Below are 22,189 nucleotides of genomic sequence, written 5' to 3'. Positions count from 1 at the left end.
AAGAACCTGGCAAGTACCCAAAAACTAAGTCTATTCCATGTAACCATTGCTAATGGCAGTGGCTATTCTCTAAGTGAACCTAATAGCAGGTAATGGACTTCTCCTCCAAGAACTTATCCAATCCTTTTTTAAACACAGCTATACTACCTGCACGAACCACATTCTCTGGCAACAAATTCCAGAGTTTAATTGTGCGTTGAGTAAAAAAGAACTTTCTCCGATTAGTTTTAAATGTGCCCCATGCTAACTTCATGGAGTGTCCCCTAGTCCTTCTACTATCTGAAAGAGTAAATAACCGATTCACATCTACCCGTTCTAGACCTCTCATGATTTTAAACACCTCTATCATATCCCCCCTCAGTCGTCTCTTCTCCAAGCTGAAAAGTCCTAATCTCTTTAGTCTTTCCTCATAGGGGAGTTGTTCCATTCCCCTTATCATTTTGGTAGCCCTTCTCTGTACCTTCTCCATCGCAATTATATCTTTTTTGAGATGCGGCGACCAGAATTGTACACAGTATTCAAGGTGCGGTCTCACCATGGAGCGATACAGAGGCATTATGACATTTTCCGTTTTATTCATCATTCCTTTTCTAATAATTCCCAACATTCTGTTTGCTTTTTTGACTGCCGCAGCACACTGAACCGACGATTTCAATGTGTTATCCACTATGACACCTAGATCTCTTTCTTGGGTTGTAGCACCTAATATGGAACCCAACATCGTGTAATTATAGCATGGGTTATTTTTCCCTATATGCATCACCTTGCACTTTTCCACATTAAATTTCATCTGCCATTTGGATGCCCAATTTTCCAGTCTCACAAGGTCTTCCTGCAATTTATCACAATCTGCTTGTGATTTAACTACTCTGCACAATTTTGTGTCATCTGCAAATTTGATTATCTCACTCGTCGTATTTCTTTCCAGATCATTTATAAATATATTGAACAGTAAGGGTCCCAATACAGATCCCTGAGGCACTCCACTGTCCACTCCCTTCCACTGAGAAAATTGCCCATTTAATCCTACTCTCTGTTTCCTGTCTTTTAGCCAGTTTGCAATCCACGAAAGGACATCGCCACCTATCCCATGACTTTTCTCGAATATGCACAACTAGCTCATTTTCTTCGGGTAGAGCTATCCTCATCTCCTCTGACTACCAACAAAACCCTGTGAGACATTTTACACGCATCCCAGAGTTGTGAAGGGGGCTGTCTCCAAGTTATATAAACTTCTCCAGGGCACGCATTCAACTAAGCTTCCATGTGCGCTTAAATGGGAACGGGAGTTGAATTTCACATGGCAAATGGAAGAGTGGGAAGATACCTTTGCTATGGCGCGTAAATGCTCCCCATCTGTGCACTTACAGGAACACTGCATGAAAATCCTCTATCAGTGGCATTATGTACCAGAGCGCCTACATAAGCTGTACCCAACCTCTCCCAAGGTATGTTGGAGACAGTGTGGTCAGACGGGTACTTACCTACATATCTGGTGGAGCTGTCCAATAGCGGCTGCATACTGGACCATGGTGACCGAGTTGTTAGCCCGAGTTCTGGGACAGGACATTCCCACCGAGCCTACTATAGTACTTCTGGGAAAACCCATAGAGAACTTTCTCTGTCATTCCCGCAGATTTTGCCAACAAATATTTATTGTAGCACGCATGGCATTAGCCTGTTATTGGAGAAGCCCTCATACACCAACACTTAAGACTATTGTGAATCGCCTACATAACCTTTGACAGCTGGAATACGTCACAGCCCTCAGACATAAACGCCTTTCTACTTATCAGGCTGTATGGTCCCCGTTTGCTACATGGTACCAAGCTTCTGATCCTTCAATACTTTGAGCCAGGTCACTTAATTTTCCATTAGTCACCTTTACATTTTTGTGACATGCTTTCAGTATGTTTCATGAAGATTGACACGACATACAAAGCAATATCGATAGGCTCTCTTCTTGTCATGGTATGTCGTAGTCTTGACACAGATTACTCTTAAGGTTACTGTTTAGATTCCCATTTCTTGTCCACATCCGTACTCAAGATAAACCTTTTGATGTACTCTCCTTATGTCTTATAGATAGTTGTCATGTGTCTGGAATAAGATGTAGCTGATGCTAGTGCCTTTAATCATATCATATAATGCTTACATTACGCATATGTGCTGGTGGGAGGGGGAAGGGTGGGGGATGATTTTTATAGGTTAAAAACGGTTGATAATGTTTATTTTTATAAATGTTCTGCTTTGATTTATCATATTATCAATAAAAGCATTAAATACAAAAAAAAAAAAATTATATCAGCTCCAACTCACAGAGCCTGTACCTTGGTCCGATCATCATATTATACATATATCCTTTCAACTCAATCAATCAACCACACAGTTTGAAACATCATCTACTCTGATTAAAAAAAACCAACATAGATCCTGATCTGTTTGTCAAAAATGTTTTACCTTCGCTCAATAGTAACATCAGCAATGACCCCAACGTCTTGATAACTAACTGGAATACTGCTCTAGAAAACACTCTAGACTATATCGCTCCTTTACGCATAATTAAGACAAAAAGAAATAAATCCTCAACATGGTGCTCTCATTCACTTTTAATTCACAAGCGTAAATTATGCTCCCTAGAAACAAAGTGGAAAAAAGAAAAATGCTCATAATCTTTCTTTGTATAACGCAGAACTCGCCCTATACCATACGGCAGCTAACGATGCCAAGAAAAAATATTACATATCACATATAGAAGCCTCAAATAACAATCCCAAAACACTATTTAATACAGTAAAGTCTATTACCAATACTAATAATGAACTCAACATGAAACCCTAATTAATGCTAGCTCTCAAACAGAACTTTGCAACTCATTTGGCAACTTTTTTGATAAAAAAAAAAAAAAATCCGAACTATTATCTCAACATTTCCAGCGTCACACCCGACACTTACACCCCCCTATTAAAACCCAGTCCTGGGATTCTTTTGAGACAGTTGCAAGTACTGGAATTCTAAATATTATCTCTAAATGAAACCATCAACGCATCCCTGGTCCTCTTGTCCTTTCAGTTTATTCAAAGCGATTAAGGAAAACATCGCACTTCCCATAGCCAGTATAGTCAGTTTCTCATTTATTAATGGTCATCTTCCAGACAACTTAAAAATTGCAGCAGTAACTCCATCACCATCTCAGGCAGGAACTTAGGGTGTGAACTTAGTATAAAGTGGATAAGTCACTAAGGCCTGGGGCTCGCTGACCCTGTGCGCTGAAGTGGCCGCCACCAAAAACATGACCTGCCGAGTCAGGTACTTCAGATCACAGGTGTTCGGGGACTCAAATGAGCTTTCAATAGCTGAGCCAATACCATGATGAGGACCCAGACACAGCTGGAAGCCTTAAGGGAGGGCTTCAATTGAAACAGTCCCCACATGAAACATACAACTATAGGCTGTACAGAGATGGGCGCACCATCTATACCATGGTGATATGCGCCAATAGCACTAAGATGAACTCTGGCGGTTTTTAAGCCAGTCTCCAATAGGTGTAAAAGGTAATCAAGCAGTTTTTGTGTGGGGCAGGAGAATGGATTTAGGGCCTTCTGCTCACACCACACAAAAAACCTCCTTCACTTCAGTCCGTAGGACTTTCTAGTGGAAGGCTTTGTGGAAACCAGCAGGACCTGAGACATCTCGTCAGAAAGATTAAGGGAATGCAGCATTAACCTCTCAGGCTGTGAGCGACAGGGCCGCAGCCTGCCCTGATCTTGCATGACGACATCCGAGGAAGTTCCCAGACTGATCGGTTTGTGCATGGACAACTCCCACAGGAGTGGAAACCAGACCTATTTATAAATCTTGAATATTGGCTCTAATTCAAATAGTCTCTGTCTTTTTAATTTAGTAAGTACAATATGGGCATTAGAATCGGCAGGTAATGCACATTACCTGCTCATTTTAATGCCTATTAGTATATACATCCTTAAGTGTTGCAATGAGGCAAAACAAATGAAGGGAAATATGGCCAAACAATAGTCATAATGGGATTGATAATGAGTGTCCGGCCCGGTTCTAAACTTGCTTTGGAAGTACAGAGTACATCTTTTCAGCCCGGATGTTTTCGGGTGTCACATAGAATTACGGAAGAAAAGCTTTTGTTTCACTCGGAAATCACGAAAAAGAATTTTCATTTCCACTATCCTCCCGACACCTGCGGGAGGTTTTTCAACCTCTTTGGAGACTTTCATCCAACCTCAGCCGCAATGTCTCCAGCAAATTTGAGCTCTGAGCCAACTTAAACAATTTGAATTCTTTTCCCCAAGCTTCCTCGTAAGCTGATCCAGCAGATTTTCCAATAGTTAAAATAATCGTTTATAAAACATACAATTTTGATAAACTTCAGTCACCCTGACGCAGCTGGAGGCGAAACATGGCCGTGTCGGGGCTCTGTCGTTCTTACAACATTGTAAATTATATATTAATTAATTGTTTTGTTGCTATATTATTGTCCAGTATAGTATATGCCGCACATTTTTTGTTGTGATTTTCCTATGTGTGTGTGCTGTGTGGTCTAATTCAAATAGTTACATGTAGATGTGTAAACATTTCATGACGACTAGTTTCCTTCTTTGGAAAATAAATTAGCACATGGTTATGATATTATTTCTGTGTAATAAATAAATAATTACAAATTTGACAGTTTTCCCCTATAGGAAACTAGAAATGCAATCAGCTGGTAACCAGAGGCACTAACCAATAGTGAAGAAGTTTTAAAAATGCTCAATGGCAGGGTGACTGAAAATGCTTGATGATATCATGTGCTCTGACCCCCTTGAGATTTCAAATGAACTGAACTGGTTCCTTTCCCTATAGGAAATATAAAGGAGGAATTCCAAATATCAGGGCCGATGTGACCATTAAGCGGGACTAGGTGGACGCCTAGGGTGTCAGAAGCAGGTGGGGTACCATCGGGTTATGCGAGTGTGCGCCATTTTGAAAATGCCAAAGGAGGTATGAGAGCAGAAAGAGAGCAAACATGACTATATATATCTACCACTGTATGAGGGACACTTTCAACTCAGGGTGGGTTTTGGGGGAGCAGAGGGGCGATGTTACATTGGTCTGCCTAGGGCACAACAGACTCTTGCACCGGCCCTGCTACATGTTTCGAGGTATCGAGAGAACATAAAAAGAGGGGTCGCTGGGTGGTCTATTACCTGTAGCACAAACTGGTGGGGGCAGGGGAGGTGATCTTATAAATCCAGTTTCCATACAGGAAGGTAGGCTAGTACAGCCAATCACTACATTAGCATTCCACACTTGCCAGTAGTTAAAAATTTCTCTTAATATACATAAAGGACATGGTCTGGTACCATGTCCCTGTACAGTAGATAAAGAACTTGTACTCAGCTTTTAAGAGAATTTCTATGTCCAAATCATTCTTTTGAAAAACGTTTGTAAGATGCCATTTTACCTGTCCAATCTGATAGCCCTCCAGTGCTGTCACTCTTTCCGGCAACTTCTTGTTCGAGGTATTCCCCAGTCCTAATCTACCATAGTCACCATTCCCAAATGTAAACAGCTTGCCGTCTGCTGTCACCACTGCTGAATGTTTAAAGCCGCACGACATCTAAAATTTAAACCAAGCATTAAAGCAGCAGTGCCTACTAAAGGCATTCATGCCTACCTGACCCACTGAAATTATATGTATTGCTTTCCTCTGACTTTTCATTTCATTCTCAAGTGTTTTTCTTTTCCTGTCCAGTCTGGTTAAGGTCTGTGACTGCTATGTTTCTCAGTCTACTACATATAAGAAATGTCCATATCACCTCTCGATTTATTCTTGCTGTTTAGCTATAATGAATGAAAGTGAAACATGGCTACAAATTGAAAAATATCTGAGAAGTGCCCTAGAAAGCAGAGTTGCTTACCTGTAAAAGGTGTTCTCCCAGGACAGCAGAATGTTAGTCTTCATATATGGGTGACATCATCAGGATGGAGCCCAATCACGGAACACTTTTGTCAAAGTTTCTAGAACTTTGACTGGCGCACTGAGCATGCCCAGCATGCCACCAACCCTGCATTCCAGAAGGGTCTCCCTTCAGTCTCGTTTGTAGCAAAAAGTATGAGTGAAAAATAAAATAAAACGTAAGCAAACCCATCTCTGCAGGGTGGCGGGCAGGTTTTGTGAGGACTAACATCCTGCTGTCCTGGAGGAACACCTCTGCTTTCTCCCAGGACAAGCAGGATGGTAGTCCTCACATATGGGTGAATAGCAAGCTACAGGATGCCTGAGTAAAGTGAACGAAAAGCACCCAATGACGTGCAACAGGCACAACAATGTGGGTGGTTTTGGGTATGAGGGCAGCCTGAGTTTCACAGTGGGATGCAAGAAGGAAGTTGGGTTATTAAGCTGGAAACAAATTACTCAGGACAGACTGACCAAAAATGGAATCCTGCCTGCCAGCCTTGTCGAGACAATAATGAGCTGCAAAGGTGTGGAGAGAGCTTCATGTGGTAGCTCTGCAGATGTCAGCAAGAGGTACAGAACGGAGGTGTGCTATTGACGTTGCCATGGCTCTTACTGAATGTGCTTTCATGCGTCCCTGTAGCGGAAGACCTGCTTGTTGTAGCAGAAGGTAATACAGTTCGCCAGCCAGGTGGACAGGGTCTGCTTGTCCACGCGAACTCCCAGTTTGGTTTTATCGAAGGAGACAAACAGTTGGCTGGACTTCCTAAGGGCTGCAGTGCGATCCAAATAAAAAGTGAGCGCATGTTTACAGTCCAAGGAATGCAGGGCCTGCTCATCGAGGTGTGAGTGAGGTTTTGAAAAAAATGTGGGTAGTATTATGGCTTGATTTAAGTGGAAATCACACACCACCTTTGGTAAAAATTTAGGGTGAGTGCGGAATACCACACGATTGTGGAGAAGTTTTGTGTAAGGTGGGTATGTAACCAGCGCCTGTAGCTCACTGACTCTGTGAGCTGATGTCAAAGCAAGTAGAAAGAGCACTTTCCAAGTGAGATGATGTAGCTCGTAGGACTGCAGGGGCTCGAACGGAGATCGCATGAGCTGTGCTAGCACAACATTGAGGTCCCATGCCGGAACCAGAGGATGCAGTGGAGGCTTCAGTTGTAGCAAGCCTCTCAAAGCGCCCTACAAGAGGTTGCGGCAAGATCGGGGCATCTCTTATGCCTTTATGGTAAGCGGCTATGGCACTGACAATCATTCGGATAGAGAAAGTTTGTAGACCAGACTTCGAAAGGTACCAGAGGTAGTCCAGGAACTTTGTTGTGGGGCAGGAAAAGGGGTCTATTTCCTTTGTCGTGCACCACAAGGAAAATCTTTTCCATTTGGAACGTTAAGATTTCAGAGTAGAAGGCTTTCATGAAGCTACGAGGACCTGGGACACATTGTCGGAAAGGTTGAGGGATTGCAGTATCAAACTTTCAACATCCATGCTGTTAAAGACAGGGAGTGGAGGTTCAGATGATGCAATAGTCCGTTGTTCTGCGTTATCAGAGTTGGGTCTGTGCCCAGGCGAAATGGTTGCTGGACTGAGAGGTCACGAAAGATGGGAAACCAAATCTGATGCAGCCAATAAGGGGCTATGAGGATCATTGAGCCCCGATCATGTCGTAACTTCACGAAAGTCTTGCTGATGAGTGGAAGTGGAGGGTAGGCATACCTCTGTCCACGAGTGGGCGAAGGCATCCCTCGGTGGTGTCTTGCGGCTGCGATGTAGAGAGTAGAAGTTGTCCACTTTGCGGTTGTGAATCGACGCAAAGAGATCTATGTGTGGGTGGCCCCACTGGTTGAAAATTTTGTTTGCTATAGTGGGAACCAGGGACCATTCGTGGGGATGAAAGGTCTGGCTGAGATTGTCCTCCACCACATTGTCCATGCCTGCCAGGTAGGTTGCCCTCAGTAGCATGGAATGGGAGAGAGCCCAGGCCCAGATCTGCGCCGCCTCCTGGCACAGCAGGTAAGAGCCTATGCCCCCTTGCTTGTTGAGGTACCACATCGCTACCTGGTTATCTGTTTGAATTAGGATTATCTTGTTGAAGAGACAATCCTGGAAAGCAAATAGGGCGCATCGTATTGCTCTGAGTTCCAGAACATTTATCTGGTGCTTTGATTCCGCTGCAGTCCAGGTTCCATGGGTTTACAGGTTGTTGACATGGGCTCCCCAACAGAGGTTGGAGGAATCTGTTGTTAGTGTAATCTGAGGTTCTGGAGATTGAAAGGGTAGTCCTATCAGAAGATTGGACTCCTGTATCCACCAAGCTAGTGAGACGCAAAGCTGACTGGTGACGTGGACAATGTGGGACATAGGTTGAGATGATTGGGACTACTGGGACTTTAAAGTCCATTGTGTTACTCTCATGGCTAGACAAGCCATTGGGGTAATGTAGACCATGGACGCCATGTGACCTAGTAAGGTTAGTACATGGCGAGCTGTCGTGATTCGGCGAGACTGTATTGCTTTGGCCAAGGTTGATAATGTGCGCGCTCGGTCCCTTGGGAGGAACGCTTTGGCTGGTATGGAGTTTAAATCCGCGCCGATGAAGGAGAGGGTACGTGTTGGAGTCACGAGGTGGAGAGTCCAATGGTAGCGTGAGGAAGTTTAGATGGTAACCCTGGGCAACCATAGAACGGACCCATTGGTCCATTGTGATTGTGTGCCATATTTTTGCAAAGTGGCATAAGCGGCCTCCTACAGGAAATGTTGCTGGAGGCAGAGGTTGACTGTTGCTTTCTAGAAGGGAGTCAAAACTCTGATGCAGGACCAGTCTGCAGAGCTGGTTTGGTTTTTGGAGGCCTGTGCTGACGAGGTTGACCTTTTTGATAGGGCCTGGTTGGACGAGTCCAGAATGGAGGAGGATAATACCTACGGGTTTTTGTAGGTTAGCCTCCTGGGATCACTTCTGAACTCCTTTTGGTAGTGGACAAAAAGTCAGAGGGAGCAGCAGATAATTGGCGCAATTTCACATGATGGTTTTTGAGTTGCGCAACTGTTTCTTGGATTTTCTCTCCAAATAAGTTGTCCCCTGTGCAGGGAAGGTCTGCCAACCTGTCTTGGACTTCTTGACGCAAGTCTGAAGATTTTAGCCATGCCCATCTTCTGGCACTTATGCCTGCTGCTGACACACTGGAGGCAGTCTCAAATATGTCATAGGCAGCTCTGACCTCATGTTTTCCAGCATCAAGGCCCTTCTGGAGGATGGAATTCAGACCTTCTTGAAACTCCTCTGGCAGGGATTTGGAGAAATCTTGCACCTGCTTCCAAAGTTTTCTGGAGTACTGTCATGTATAGCTGGTAGGCTACTATACGTGCCATCAACATAGACCCCTGGAACACTCTGCGTCCAAAGATTTCTGTTCCTTGCCAGGAGGGACAGAAGAATGAGGGTAGGATCTCTTTGCTTTCTTCTGAGCGGATTCAACCACTACAGAGTGATGAGGGAACTGGGTTTTCTAGAATCCTGGAGCTGATTGAATCAGGTAGGTAGCATAAGTTTTCCTGTTCACTGGTGGGACTGTACCTGGGTGCTCCCAGGTACGATGCAATAGGTCAAGTAGAACCTCGTGGACTGGAATTGCCATCACTTCCTTAGGAGCATCCACGAATTGCAGAACTTCCAGCATCCTGTGTCTGGCATCCTCTTCAGTTTGCAGCTTGAAAGTGATAGTTTCAGACATTTCCTTTATAAAGCTTGCAAACGAGTGGTCCTCTGGAGGGGAGAGTTGCCTTTCCTCTGGAGGTGAAAGCTCGGATGGGATGTCCTCAGAATCCTGAAAGTCAGAGGAATCATCAGTCCAGGGATTGTATGGCTGGTCTCCACCACCCTGTGGTTCTTCCAATGGAGGGAGAAGTCCTAATCCAGCCGGATTAGGAGGTGGCACAGATGGAAATGGTGGAGGCACTGAAATAGATGGAGGCAGCACAGAGTCCGGTGGAGGCACCGATGGAATCGATGTTGTCAATGGGCATCGGGGTGGTAATATACCGGAGGGCCCTGGAATTGAGTCCGGCATCAAAAGATCACGGTCTTCATCATCCGATAATAGAGGAATTGGGGTTGATGCCAGTGGAGGAATTGATGGTCTCTGAGGCATCTTCAGTCCGGAAGGCACGGGCACTGAAGGAAGTGCGCCGATTAGGGTGTCTAGCCTTTTGAGTAGCGGAGCGAGCATTGTCAGCACCAGGTCAGGCCTCAGGATAGGAGTCGGTGGTGACTGAAATCCTCGAAGCACTTGGAGGACTGCCTCTTGGACCATCCGGTCCAATTCCTCCCGGAAGGCTGGTGTTGGTAACACAGCTTCCGGGGTTGGAGGCTCCATGGGCATTGCCGGAGGGTCCACAGGAATATATGGAGTCTCGGCTCCCGACACCGTTGCAGGTGGGGAACACCTCGGTGTCCCGGGTCCAGAGGAGGATGGGGGCTCCTCTCCCCAGGACTTCTTGGTCGGTGGTTCCATCAATGTCAATGGTTTTTCGGTGCCCGTTCCAGAAACTGGGTCTCATCGATGTCTCTCTTGATGCTCGGCCCGGTCCTTCTTAGGCGCAGAGGACGATCATGTGGAGGCTTTTGAACAAGGCGATGCCGGTGACGGCCGTTCACCGGTGTCTTGATGCTGAGACATCAATGGAGATGGAGTCAACTACGGCTTCTGGCTCGGTGCACTTTTGGCTGGCATAGAGGGGGACGAGCGTTTAGTTTTGAAAAGGTGTTCCATTTTCTCTAAGTGGGCCCGGCGGCCTTTCGGTGTCATTTGGGCACAACTGGTACCCAGTTGGACATCGTGGGAAGGCCCCAAACACAAGACGCAGACGTCATGAGGGTCCATTATGGACATAGTCCTCGGACACTCGGGGCACTTCCGAAAACCGGTCGCCATTTTATTGAAAAAATAAACGCGGTGCACGGTCAGTGGACGCCGGGTACCGATAAGTGCTCTGTCGGGAACCGACCACGAAGAACGAGGGAAAAAAAAACAAAAAAAAAACAAAAAACTTACCAGCATTAACGATGGGCGATGGGGGGACCACAGGATGGGGAGGAATTTTTAAATTTTTGAAGAAAAGTTCCGTGAGGAAAAATTGTGAGAAATTCTCAGAGCTCCTGAGAACCGCGAGGCAACTGATTCGTGGAAAAAAAGAGATTGAAGAGGCACCCCTGCTGAATGCAGGGTTGGTGGCATGCGGGGCATGCTCAGTGTGCCAGTCAAAGTTCTAGAAACTTTGACAAAAGTGTTCCATGACTGGGCTCCATCCTGATGATGTCACCTATATGTAAGGACTACATCCTGCTTGTCCTGGGAGAAGCCATATTTAGTTTTGATCAAAAAATTTTCTTAAAAATATTTTTCCACTAAATTTGAGAAACATGATAGAGAAAAAACAGATTGGAATACTTTGTGCATAGGGGGCACTGCTATTTCTTTAATTTGGCTTGTTGCTCAATATGAATCAAATGTAAAAGAAGTGCAGCAATTAATACTTCCCATGATATGGTTAATAATGGGATTACATAATAGGGAGGAAAGGCTCAAAAAGAACATTTTCAATTATCAAAAGCTAAATGCATAGGCTTATTTAGTTAAACTAGAGTGACTGTATCCCTTATGTCAAGTTTTTGTCACAACTTCCTCTGTCTATCCTAAAAGCATTCAGTTCAGCACAAAGTTCTATATTTTAACTCTGTTTTCAAACCCAGCTTCCCTTGATTACTGGGACAGCTCCTTACAAGTTAAAATTAAAGCAGCTATTAACACCCAGAATTTCATTACTTGAGCAAAAATGGTGATACTGAGCCTGATGGTGGCACAGGAAATGCCTGACTTAGAAAGCATCTTACTGCTAGTAAATGGAAAATAAAGCATTTTATTTTTGTTTACTAGAAGCAGGCATCTCCTAGCCAGACTTCTGGCTTCCTATCCTTGCTTCGAGTGTCTGTGAGTTTTGTTTTTTTTTCCTTTTTTAAAACCTGCTCCATTTTAATAACTGATTCATTTGTTCTTGAACCTGCACAACTTCTTCTCCCTGTAACGCTTCTATTTGTCTGGGCCGGCGTTGTCGATCGCTGTTTCCATGGCCAAGCTTGCCATAATCTCCATCACCCCAGCTGAAGACCTCGCCACTTTCCGTTAAAGCCATGGAATGGCCGTCAGATCCGCAAGATGTCACCAACTGTGTTACAACAAAACCTGTGTAAATAAGACCAAATTAAACAGTCATTAAATAACAAAGCACACACGGGGATACAAATTTATATTTATACAATTCTAGGTAAACTCATCAAGTCAAAGCCAGGAGAAAAAGCAGGCCTCTCTCTTGATCAAGAGTATGTATTTGTTATAAATTTATAGTACTATAGGCCTCAGATCAAAATAAAAAATATTTAAATTTTACTTGAGACATGCATAAGATCTCTCATCTCCCATATGTAAGATCTTTTCCCCCTGGATCAATTGTTAGGCACTTCCTCCTGAATTAACATAATGAACAGTTCACAGACTTTATGCAATGTAGGGGAATGACTGGATGGGAGGGAAAGAACCAAAAAGAGAGGGAGCTATTTCAGATTTAATTCTTAGTGGAACACAAGATTTGGTGAGAGAGGTAACGGTGGTAGAGCCACTTGGAAACAGTGATCATAACATGATCAAATTTAAACTAATACCTGGAAGGGGGACAATTGGTAAATCTGCAGCTCTAACACTAAACTTTCAAAAGGGAAACTTTGATAAAATGAGGAAAATAGTTAGAAAAAAACTGAAAGGTGCAGCTGCAAAGGTTAAAAGTGTTCAACAGGCTTGGACATTGTTTAAAAATACAATCCTAGAGGCGCAGTCCATATGTATTCCACACATTAAGAAAGGTGGAAAGAAGGCAAAACGATTACCGTCATGGTTAAAAGGTAAAGTGAAAGAGGCTATTTTAGCCAAAAAAACATCCTTGATGGACCCTTGGTCTGACCCAGCATGGCAATTTCTTATGTTCTTATGTTCCCCTGCCCGAAGACTCCACTCTCCCACTTCAAGCAGTGGAAAGAGTGATTCCAGCTGAATGTCTCATTTTCAAATGTCCGCACTATCCAGTGTCATTGAAGAGCTATTCAGTTATAAACTGTGTATGGCGTTTCACCAAATACTTGGCTATTTGAAGGCTCTCTGCCATTTATGCAAAATACAAGTAAATACATAATTTATTAATTCTGAATAATGAATGTGAAAAGTTTTTCATAAAAAAAGATGTCTAGTTATTTCTCATGTTTTAGAAGCTTCAGTGATTCTGGCCCTATAGTCATTCATTCATTCATTCATTCATTCATTCATTTATTTATTTAAAGTCTTTTATATACCGAAGTATAGCAATCTGCCTTCACTCCGGTTTACAGTATAACAACTTGATACAGACAAAGAACAATAAAAATGGGTAACCATTTGATACAGACAACGAACAATATAAATGGGTATCATGACAACTCATGATAACATCATGATAACATTTGATGTATTTAATATGCAAAAGGTATTCCTGACTAAATTGAACTTCAGTTGTGCATTAGATTTTAGGCAGTTTCCTTCCAATGCCTGTGCTAGTGACAGATATGGGGGAGGGGGGCTGAGTGCTTGGAGTGTAACTGAATGGTAACTTGATCTGAAGCACGGGTTTGCAACCTGTGCTAATTCAACTATTTTTCAATGTACTATCATGTGTCTGACATGTGCTGTGAACTTTTCTGTAGAAGATCTTACCTTGCAATGCTGAAATAACAGTTAAGACATGAAGGTCATCAGAGTTCCCTTGCCCCAAACGGCCATAGCTTCCTTCTCCACAAGCTAACACTGTTCCATTGGCTTGAATGACAAAAGTACAGTTCTGCCCACAAATTACCTAGGGGAAGAACTGAGTATGTTAAACTTCTATAATAAAAGCAAAAATATCCCCCAAAGCATAACTTTATCAGAACCCTGTAAATGCTCACTGAATTCATACACAAAAAGATGTTAGATGTTAGGATACCTATCTCAAACCCTTACCTGATAAGCAAACCTTGATTTTTGCTTCTCTTGCTAGATATGTTTATAACTATTTCTACTAAAAGTGATTTCATCTTTTTCCCCTTGTGAACTTTGTTTCTATGTTTGCACTATACTTGCTTTTGCATCAATTTAAGTCTTAGCTGTAATTAAGGTTTTTACTTGTGTGTAAGTACAAATTTTATACATAATTACAAAATAAGAGTGCATGAAAATATCTTATAATCACCCTTAAGGCCTGATGTACTAAAGGATTCTTCCCATGTTGTGTATATGGGGAAATTGCTTAGTACATTGGCCCCAAAGACTCGGGAAACAGAGTCAAATTGTTCTGGCATGGGGTGGCCACCCTTATATGCACCAAGAGCCAAGAAATCAATGCATAGTACCAAAGAGCAACATGTTTTCAAAAGATTAGGGGCATGGGGGAGTACCCCTTCCAACAGTATCTCTCCATCTCGCAATCCACTCACTCTATTCCCCACCGGTTTCTCTCTCAATCCCATCCTTTTTCCAGCAGTCACTCTCAATCCCCCAACCTTGCACCACCAGTCTCTCTCAATTTTCTCCTGTTCCCACTAGTCTCTCTCTCAATCCCTCCATTCTGTCCCCTCAAGTCTTTCAATCCTCCCACTGTCTTCACCATTCTCTCCCTCAATTCCCCCACCCTGTCCCTACCAATCTCTCTCTCAATCCTGCCACCTGCCCCACCTGCCTCTGACCAACATATTCCTCTTTCTCATGCACTGCCCAATGTCTGTCTTTCTTTCTCTCTTGTTCCCATCAGTCTCTCTGAATCCCCCATCCTCTCCGTATCAGTGTCTTTCTTGTAAGCCCCAAACCCCACAAGTACAACGATCGAGGCTTGGCGGCTCTCCTCCTTGTGCTACCCTCTCCTCCCTTCTTCACTCTTTGCCCCTAGACTCTCTCACTCAAGCTCCCTCTGACTTCTCCCCTCCAGTGCCCTCTCTATCCCTTTTGTACCCAAGCTCCTTGCCCTCAATATTCACCACTTTTCAAGTCACTCCTCCTGAAGTACTCCATAGCTCTCCCTTGCTTTTATTTTTGCTCTTTCTGCTGTGTGCTCTGGGACCCCTTCATATTACCCTCTATGAAGTTTGCTCCCCACCCCTGGCTTCATACCCCACCCATGGCAACTGATTAAGAACGCCTTAAGAACGCTGTCTTTGATTAATCCATATCTCTTGGTACCTTGTATTATAGTTGTCGTATACATTGTTATGCTCCTCAGCATTATATAAAGTTCTTGTTACTATAGCTGCCTAAGATATCCCTATATATATTCCTGGTTCTTAATACATATATATCTTAACACATTTATATCTCTTATATATATATATTTTGTTACTTTTCTTTCGATTGTTCTTTGTAAGGGCCATGCCCCAAAGTTATTAGTTGTATGTAAACCGATACGATGTGCAAACGGCTATCGGTATAGAAGAAACTCTAAATAAAATAAAATAAATAAATAAATAAGTAAGTATTCAACCTATTTTGGGCTGTCTTCCCCCCTCTGTCTCTCTATCAAATCATTCTCTCTCTAATCACCATCTATGGCTCTCTTACCCCTCCACCCTTTCATCCCTCTGCCCTATCACTCCTTCCTCTCTTCCTTTACCTCTTCTAGCTCTCCCCCATGCACACTACCATCTTCACTATATACGACTGTCACCCACCCTTACCCTCTCTCTCCCCTTTCATCTTTTCTGGCTTTCACACAGACACACACCCCATCTTCCCGACATTGACACAGTTTGGATTTTTTCACCCTATCTCCCTATCACCATCGGTAACTTTCTTGCACACATACCCTTCACCCTTGCCTTTCTTACACCCCTCTACTGCCTCTCTCATGCCTCTTCCACTTCCCCACATGGCTCTAATACATCACCCTATCATGGCCCATTCTCCCTCCATCTCTTTATCCTACCCAAGTCCTAATCCCTCATACTTATTACAGAACCTTGGGGAGGAATAAGATGCCAGACAGTCCAGTTTGCATTACTGACTTCAAGGAGCTGGGGAGGAAAGCAGAGCTGCACATCTATAACATGTGTTCTCTGAATGTCAGTCCTCACACCTGGGTGAAATCGTCTGATGGTGCCCGACATAGAAAATCTATGCCAACGTTTCTAGAACTTTGACTGAGCCTCACTGGACATATCCAATGCATGCTATTATGCCACTCATCCACATGGGGTCCCCCCTTCAGTCTTATATTTAGAAAAGAAATTTAAAAAATTGAGAAAGCAACTCCATGGGGAGGTTGGTGGGTTTCATGAGGACTGACATCATGCTGTCTGTGAAGAATACTTGTTACAGATAAGCAACTCTGCTTCTGTGAGGACAAGCAGGATGGCAGTCCTCACACCTGGGTAAATCTCTAGCTACAGGCTGCCCCCAATGAAAAAAGGGTAACAAGAAAACCAGTGCCAACGGGCACAACATCAACATTTTTGATGGCAAAGTATTTTTATTGAGTTTTCCTTTTATCACATACAACTAAAACACATTATACATTGAAGAATTAAAGGTAAAAAATATTACTTTTAAAAAAACAATATAAACGTTAACAATATTTGCAATTTTCACCCATCCCCCAACTACTTCTCCCCACATCGATAAGAAACCCAAAGAGTAGGGTTTCACAATTGGAAATTTTTTTTTAATTTTATTTTTTGTCGAGGATTTTGAATCTCTCTCTCTCTCTCTGAATCTCAGAAAATGCTATGTGATGCATTAATCCATGTTTCATATAACGAGGCCTCTTCCTCCTACTACGACCATCAATATATTTTTCTTAGCTAATAAAAGTGATAATCACAAAAATGTTTTTTCTCCGCTGTATAATGTACTAGTTTGCTCATACAAATGTAAATATAATAGTTTACCTGACCATTCTATGTCAGTATTTAATACTTTTTCCAACAAACATTGTATTTCACTCCAGTAAGTTTTTAATTTAGGACACCCTGTGAACATATGGCAAAAAGTATCACTTTGTATTTTACATTTTAAACATAAATAATTACCCTACAATTTCATTTGAACACCCATTTCTCTAGTAATATACATTCTATGCAGAATTTTAAATTGAATTTCTCTATTAGCTACCAATAACTATTTATAGACCAGACAAAAAGCTAAATTAATTTTTTTTCTGTTATCAATACTCCCAAATCTCTTTTCCACAAAGTAGCCAATGTATTTAAGTGAGATGTTTTTAATTCTTTTTTTAAAGTCAGAACCCATACTGCAATCTTATTAAATTTAGGTGTTGTATCAAAAAAATATATCTTCTAGAGAAAATATTAATTTTTCAATATCACATTTACCTTTCCATACAAATATGCAAAATAAAAAATGCCTTTTGGTATAAACCAGGTTTTTAGAACTTCTTGAAAAGATAAAGTTTTGTTGGTGATATTAAAAAACTGTCCTATACTATATAATCCCCTACATCTCCAATCTCAGAGTATTTTTATTTTATTTAGCATTTTTTATATACCGAGGTATAGCAGAGTTGCCTTCACTCCGGTTTACATTATAACAACCTGTTACATTGAAATTTGATAAATTACATTAAACCGACTGAGAAACTGACATATAAAATTAGTCTAAACAAAAACAAGATATACTAAAAGTTAGGTATACTGAAAAACAGGGTTCATAGATAATAGGAGATATCTGTAGTTAGAAGCAGGATAAATTGTCCAATCGGTAAACTGATAGATTATGAGATCAAAAGTCCGAGTTGTCAGTAAGAGATTGGCTTAGTAGCCAAGATTTTAATTCTTTTTTAAAAGATTTAGGGTTTTCTTGTCCAGCGAGGTGCTGAGGTAGTGAGTTCCATAATTTTGGGCCGATGATGGAAATGGCTCTATTTCTGGTGGAAGAGAGTTTGGCGAGAGGGATAGATGGAATCACAAGTTGTATTTTACTAGTTGTTCTTGTATTGCGTAGGGAGTGGTGGATATGTATGACGTCATCAAGAGCAGTGTAATCTGCTTTGTAGATTGCTTTCTGCAGTATTGAGAGGACTTTGAATTCGATTCTTTTCTCAATTGTGAGCCATTGTAGTTGGTTGAGAACAGGAGTGATGTGTTCAAATTTTCTTTTCCCCGTTAATATTCTGGCAGCGGTATTCTGAAGAAGCTGCAGAGGTCTTAGGGATGACTTGGGTAGTCCAATCAGAAGAGAATTGCAGTAGTCCAAACAGGAGAATATTAGGGCTTGAAGGACTGTTTTGAAGTCATGGGGGTGAAGCAGTGGTTTTAGGTGTTTGATTACCTGTAGTTTGTGGAATCCTTCTTTTGTTCTAGTAGAGATGTGTTTTTTATAATTTAAATCATTGTCCACCCAGAAGCCTAAATCTTTAACATTGTCTTTAAGTTGGATGATGGAATTGTCAAATTGGAAGGGTGGAATAGTTTTAGGTCCGGAGTTTTTTCTGGCGATGAGTATGCATTCAGTTTTGTTCATATTTAAACATAATTTAAGTTGGATTAATCTGTTTCTGATTGTGTCCAGGAGAGAGGCTGCACTAGACATTGTATCTTCTAATGAGGAGGAAATTGGAATCAGAATTTGTATATCATCGGCGTACATGTAATATAATAAGCCAAGACTGGATAAAAAATGGCAAAGAGGAGTAAGGTAAATGTTGAATAAGATTGGTGAAAGTGCAGAACCTTGCGGTACACCTGTTTCGAGGGGGATGGCGTTTGATAATATGTTGTTGTAGGAGACTTTAAAATATCTATTTTTGAGGAAGGATGAAAACCAGCTGAGAGTTTTTCCAGTGAGCCTGATGGATTCAAGACTAGAAATAAGCAATTTGTGGTCAACAGTGTCGAAGGCTGCAGAGAGGTCCAGAAGAATCAGTAAGTATCCTTTTTTGTTGTCGAGTCCTCTTAATATCTCTATATATATATGTAAATTTTTATTTACTGGAAATTCCTGATTATCTAAGAATGTTAAAAATGGAGAAATACAAGGATCGTTTTTGATAAATTTTCTCCACCACCACCAAGCCCCTCTCATAGCTATATGCCAAAAAGCCTTTATTTTTATTGTATTAGCAAATCCAATAGTGAAATAGAATAAATTTATTGGATTATGTGAGAAAAAAATGGATTTTAACAAGTTTTACGGGTCCCATTGATTTCCAAGTGAAATCCATAATTGACTATATATCAAATATGCGGGGCTGCCTGTAACAAAAACTGGCCCTAGGCTGGAAACCATTGGGTTCTGCTCCTCAAACAAGTTCCAAAGGACAGATTGGCCAAACCTGCTGTCACATAAGCCATCTCTGCCCAAACAGTAATGATTTATAAATGAATGGAGAGAACTCTATGTCGCAGCCTTGCAGATCTCCTCTATGGGGACTGATCATAGATGAGCCACAGACGCAGTCCATGGCTTGGACAGAATGCCTCCCAGTCAGTATTGGCATCGGCAAGTTTTGAGGATGACTTGGAGAAATGAATCCAGCGAGCTGAGGAAGAGGCACTACAAGGTCTCTGTGTCAAGGCATCGAGGGCACCAAGACAGGCACTGGCATTCCTTGATCTGCTGTTCTACTCCCTTCCTTCAAGTACTTACCACCACTGCTGCATCAATGCTGAGGCCAGTGTCAATGCTCTTTCTGTCACCTGTGACCGTAGGGGCATTGGGTTCAGTGGCTTGTTGCTGATTTCTGGCTCTTTAAGAGATTAAATTTCCCTGAATCATCGAGGATCTTCAAGGTCCAGGCCTGCATAGCCATTTGCATTGGAGGGTGGCCAATGTAGCCCCAATATTTAAAAAGGGCTCCAAGGGTGATCCGGGAAACTATAGACCAGTGAGCCTGACTTCAGTGCTGGGAAAGATAGTGGAAACTATTCTAAAGATCAAAATTGTAGAGCATACAGAAAGACATGGTTTAATGGAACACAGTCAACATGGATTTACTCAAGGCAAGTCTTGCCTAACAATCTGCTTCATTTTTTTGAACGGGTAAATAAACATGTGGATAACGGTGAACCGGTAGATGTAGTGTATTTGGATTTTCAGAAGGCATTTGACAAAGTCCCTCATGAGAGGCTTCTAAGAAAACTAAAATGTCATGGGATAGGAGGCAATGTCCTTTCATGGATTACAAACTGGTTAAAAGACAGGAAACAGAGAGTAGGATTAAATGGTCAATTTTCTCAGTGGAAAAGGGTAAACAGTGGAGTGCCTCAGGGATCTGTACTTGGAATGGTGCTTTTCAATATATATATATAAATAATCTGGAAAGGAATATGACAAGTGACATTATCAAATTTGCACATGATACAAAATTATTCAGAGTAGTTACAATACAGGAGGACCTTGCAAGACTGGAAGACTGGGCATCCAAATGGCAGATGAAATTTAATGTGGACAAGTGCAAGGTGTTGCATATAGGGAAAAATAACCCTTGCTGTAGTTACACGATGTTAGGTTCCATATTAGGAGCTACCACCCAGGAAAAAGATCATAGTGGATAATACTTTGAAATCATCAGCTCAGTGCGCTGCAGCAGTCAAAAAAGCAAACAGAATGTTAGGAATTAGGAGGAAAGGAATGGTTAATAAAACGGAAAATGTCATAATGCCTCTGTATCGCTGCATGGTGAGACTGCACCTTGAATACTGTGTACAATTCTGGTCGCTGCAGCTCAAAAAAGATATAGTTGCGATGGAGAAAGTACAGAGAAGGGCAACCAAAATGATAAAGGGGATGGAACAACTCCCCTATGAGGAAAGGCTGAAGCAGTTAGGGCTGTTCAGCTTGGAGAAGAGAAGGCTGAGGGGGGGATATGACAGAGGTCTTTACGATCATGAGAGGTCTTGAACAAGTAGATATGAATTGGTTATTTACACTTTTGGATAATAGATGGACTAGGGGGCATTCCATGAAGTTAACAAGTAGCACATTTAAGACTAATCGGAGAAAATTCTTTTTCACTCAACGCACAATTATGCTCTGAAATTTGTTGCCAGAGGATGTGGTTAGTGCAGTTAGTGTAGCTGGGTTCAAAAAAGGTTTGGATAAGTTCTTTGAGGAGAAGACCATTAACTACTATTAATCAAGTTTACTTAGGGAATAGCCACTACTATTAATTGCATCAGTAGCATGGGATCTTTTTGGTGTTTGGGTACTTGCCAGGTTCTTGTGGCCTGGTTTGGCCTCTGTTGGAAACAGGATGCTGGGCTTGATGGACCCTTGGTCTGACCCAGCATGGCAATTTCTTATGTTCTTATGTAGTCAACCCCTATCTCCTCGTTACAAAGATGGGTCGGCTAATTTTCATTGGGAAGTTCGGAACGAGCCTGAACTCAAACCTGTCCATCTCTTGGGCTACAGACTACGAAAGGAGTTCTCCCAAATGGCCAAGACCTCTGAAATGTCGAGTTTCTGTAGGGGCGGAAACATTGGGAGCCCCTGGACCAGCCCCTTAGAGGCTGGGCACTGCAGCTGCTTCCTTTTATCTTCCAGTAGCCGGGGAGACTGGGGATTCACCTCTTTTACTGGCCAAGTTTTCCAATTTGTTTCCAAATAGGAATGATCCTTTAAAGGGCAACTTTGTAAGGCTGGCCTTGGAGGTTGCATCAGCTGATCAATTCTGCAACCATAGCTGTCTTCTGGCTGCTACCACTGAGGCCGCTTCTCTGATCTAAGTACAGACTAAATCAGAGCCTGCATCTGCCAAATAGGTGGCGGCAGTTTCCATAGGCGCTCTGGGATTTACCCCGGCATCATCCACCTCTTGTGAGAGAAGGCAGCATGAATGAACTACCAGGGCACAAGAAGAAGCAATCTGTAAGGTTATTGCTACTATGTCAAAGGCTTGTTTAAGGATGGATTCCATCCGTCTATCGTGTGCATCCTTTAAGGCCACTCCTCCCACCACTGGGATAGTTGTGAATTTAGAGACTGTGCAAACTAGTGCATTCACTTTAGGGAAATGCAAACATTCTCTCACTGCTGGATCCAGCAGGTATAGAGCTTCTAATGTTCAGCCCCTTTTAAAACTTGCTTCTAGGGCGTCCCATTCCAGGTCAATCAGCTCCTGGATGGCTTCCAGTACTGGAAAGTAGCAAGAGGCTT

The 22,189-nt window shown here is 42.4% G+C and overlaps 1 protein-coding gene across 1 annotated transcript in view; it reads right to left on the bottom strand.

The window, feature by feature from the left end:
• The window catches only part of LOC115075360 (probable E3 ubiquitin-protein ligase HERC1), an 85,576-nt gene extending 64,145 nt beyond the window's left edge, over positions 1-21,431 (bottom strand). Inside the window, exons 1-5 of the mRNA XM_029575673.1 lie at positions 21,424-21,431; positions 19,679-19,778; positions 13,766-13,904; positions 12,030-12,211; positions 5,474-5,629 (exon numbers count right to left, since the gene is read on the bottom strand). Of these exons, the coding sequence (XP_029431533.1) occupies positions 5,474-5,629; positions 12,030-12,211; positions 13,766-13,904; positions 19,679-19,778; positions 21,424-21,431 (585 nt within the window). The remainder of the gene's footprint in view (positions 1-5,473; positions 5,630-12,029; positions 12,212-13,765; positions 13,905-19,678; positions 19,779-21,423) is intronic.
• Positions 21,432-22,189: the final 758 nt, after the last annotated feature.

This window comes from Rhinatrema bivittatum, chromosome 13 (assembly GCF_901001135.1).
Source record: "Rhinatrema bivittatum chromosome 13, aRhiBiv1.1, whole genome shotgun sequence".
In the NCBI taxonomy this organism is placed as follows: Eukaryota; Metazoa; Chordata; class Amphibia; order Gymnophiona; family Rhinatrematidae; genus Rhinatrema; species Rhinatrema bivittatum.
The sequence above is the reverse complement of the archived record's forward strand: the minus strand, read 5'-3'. Positions and strand labels throughout refer to the sequence as shown.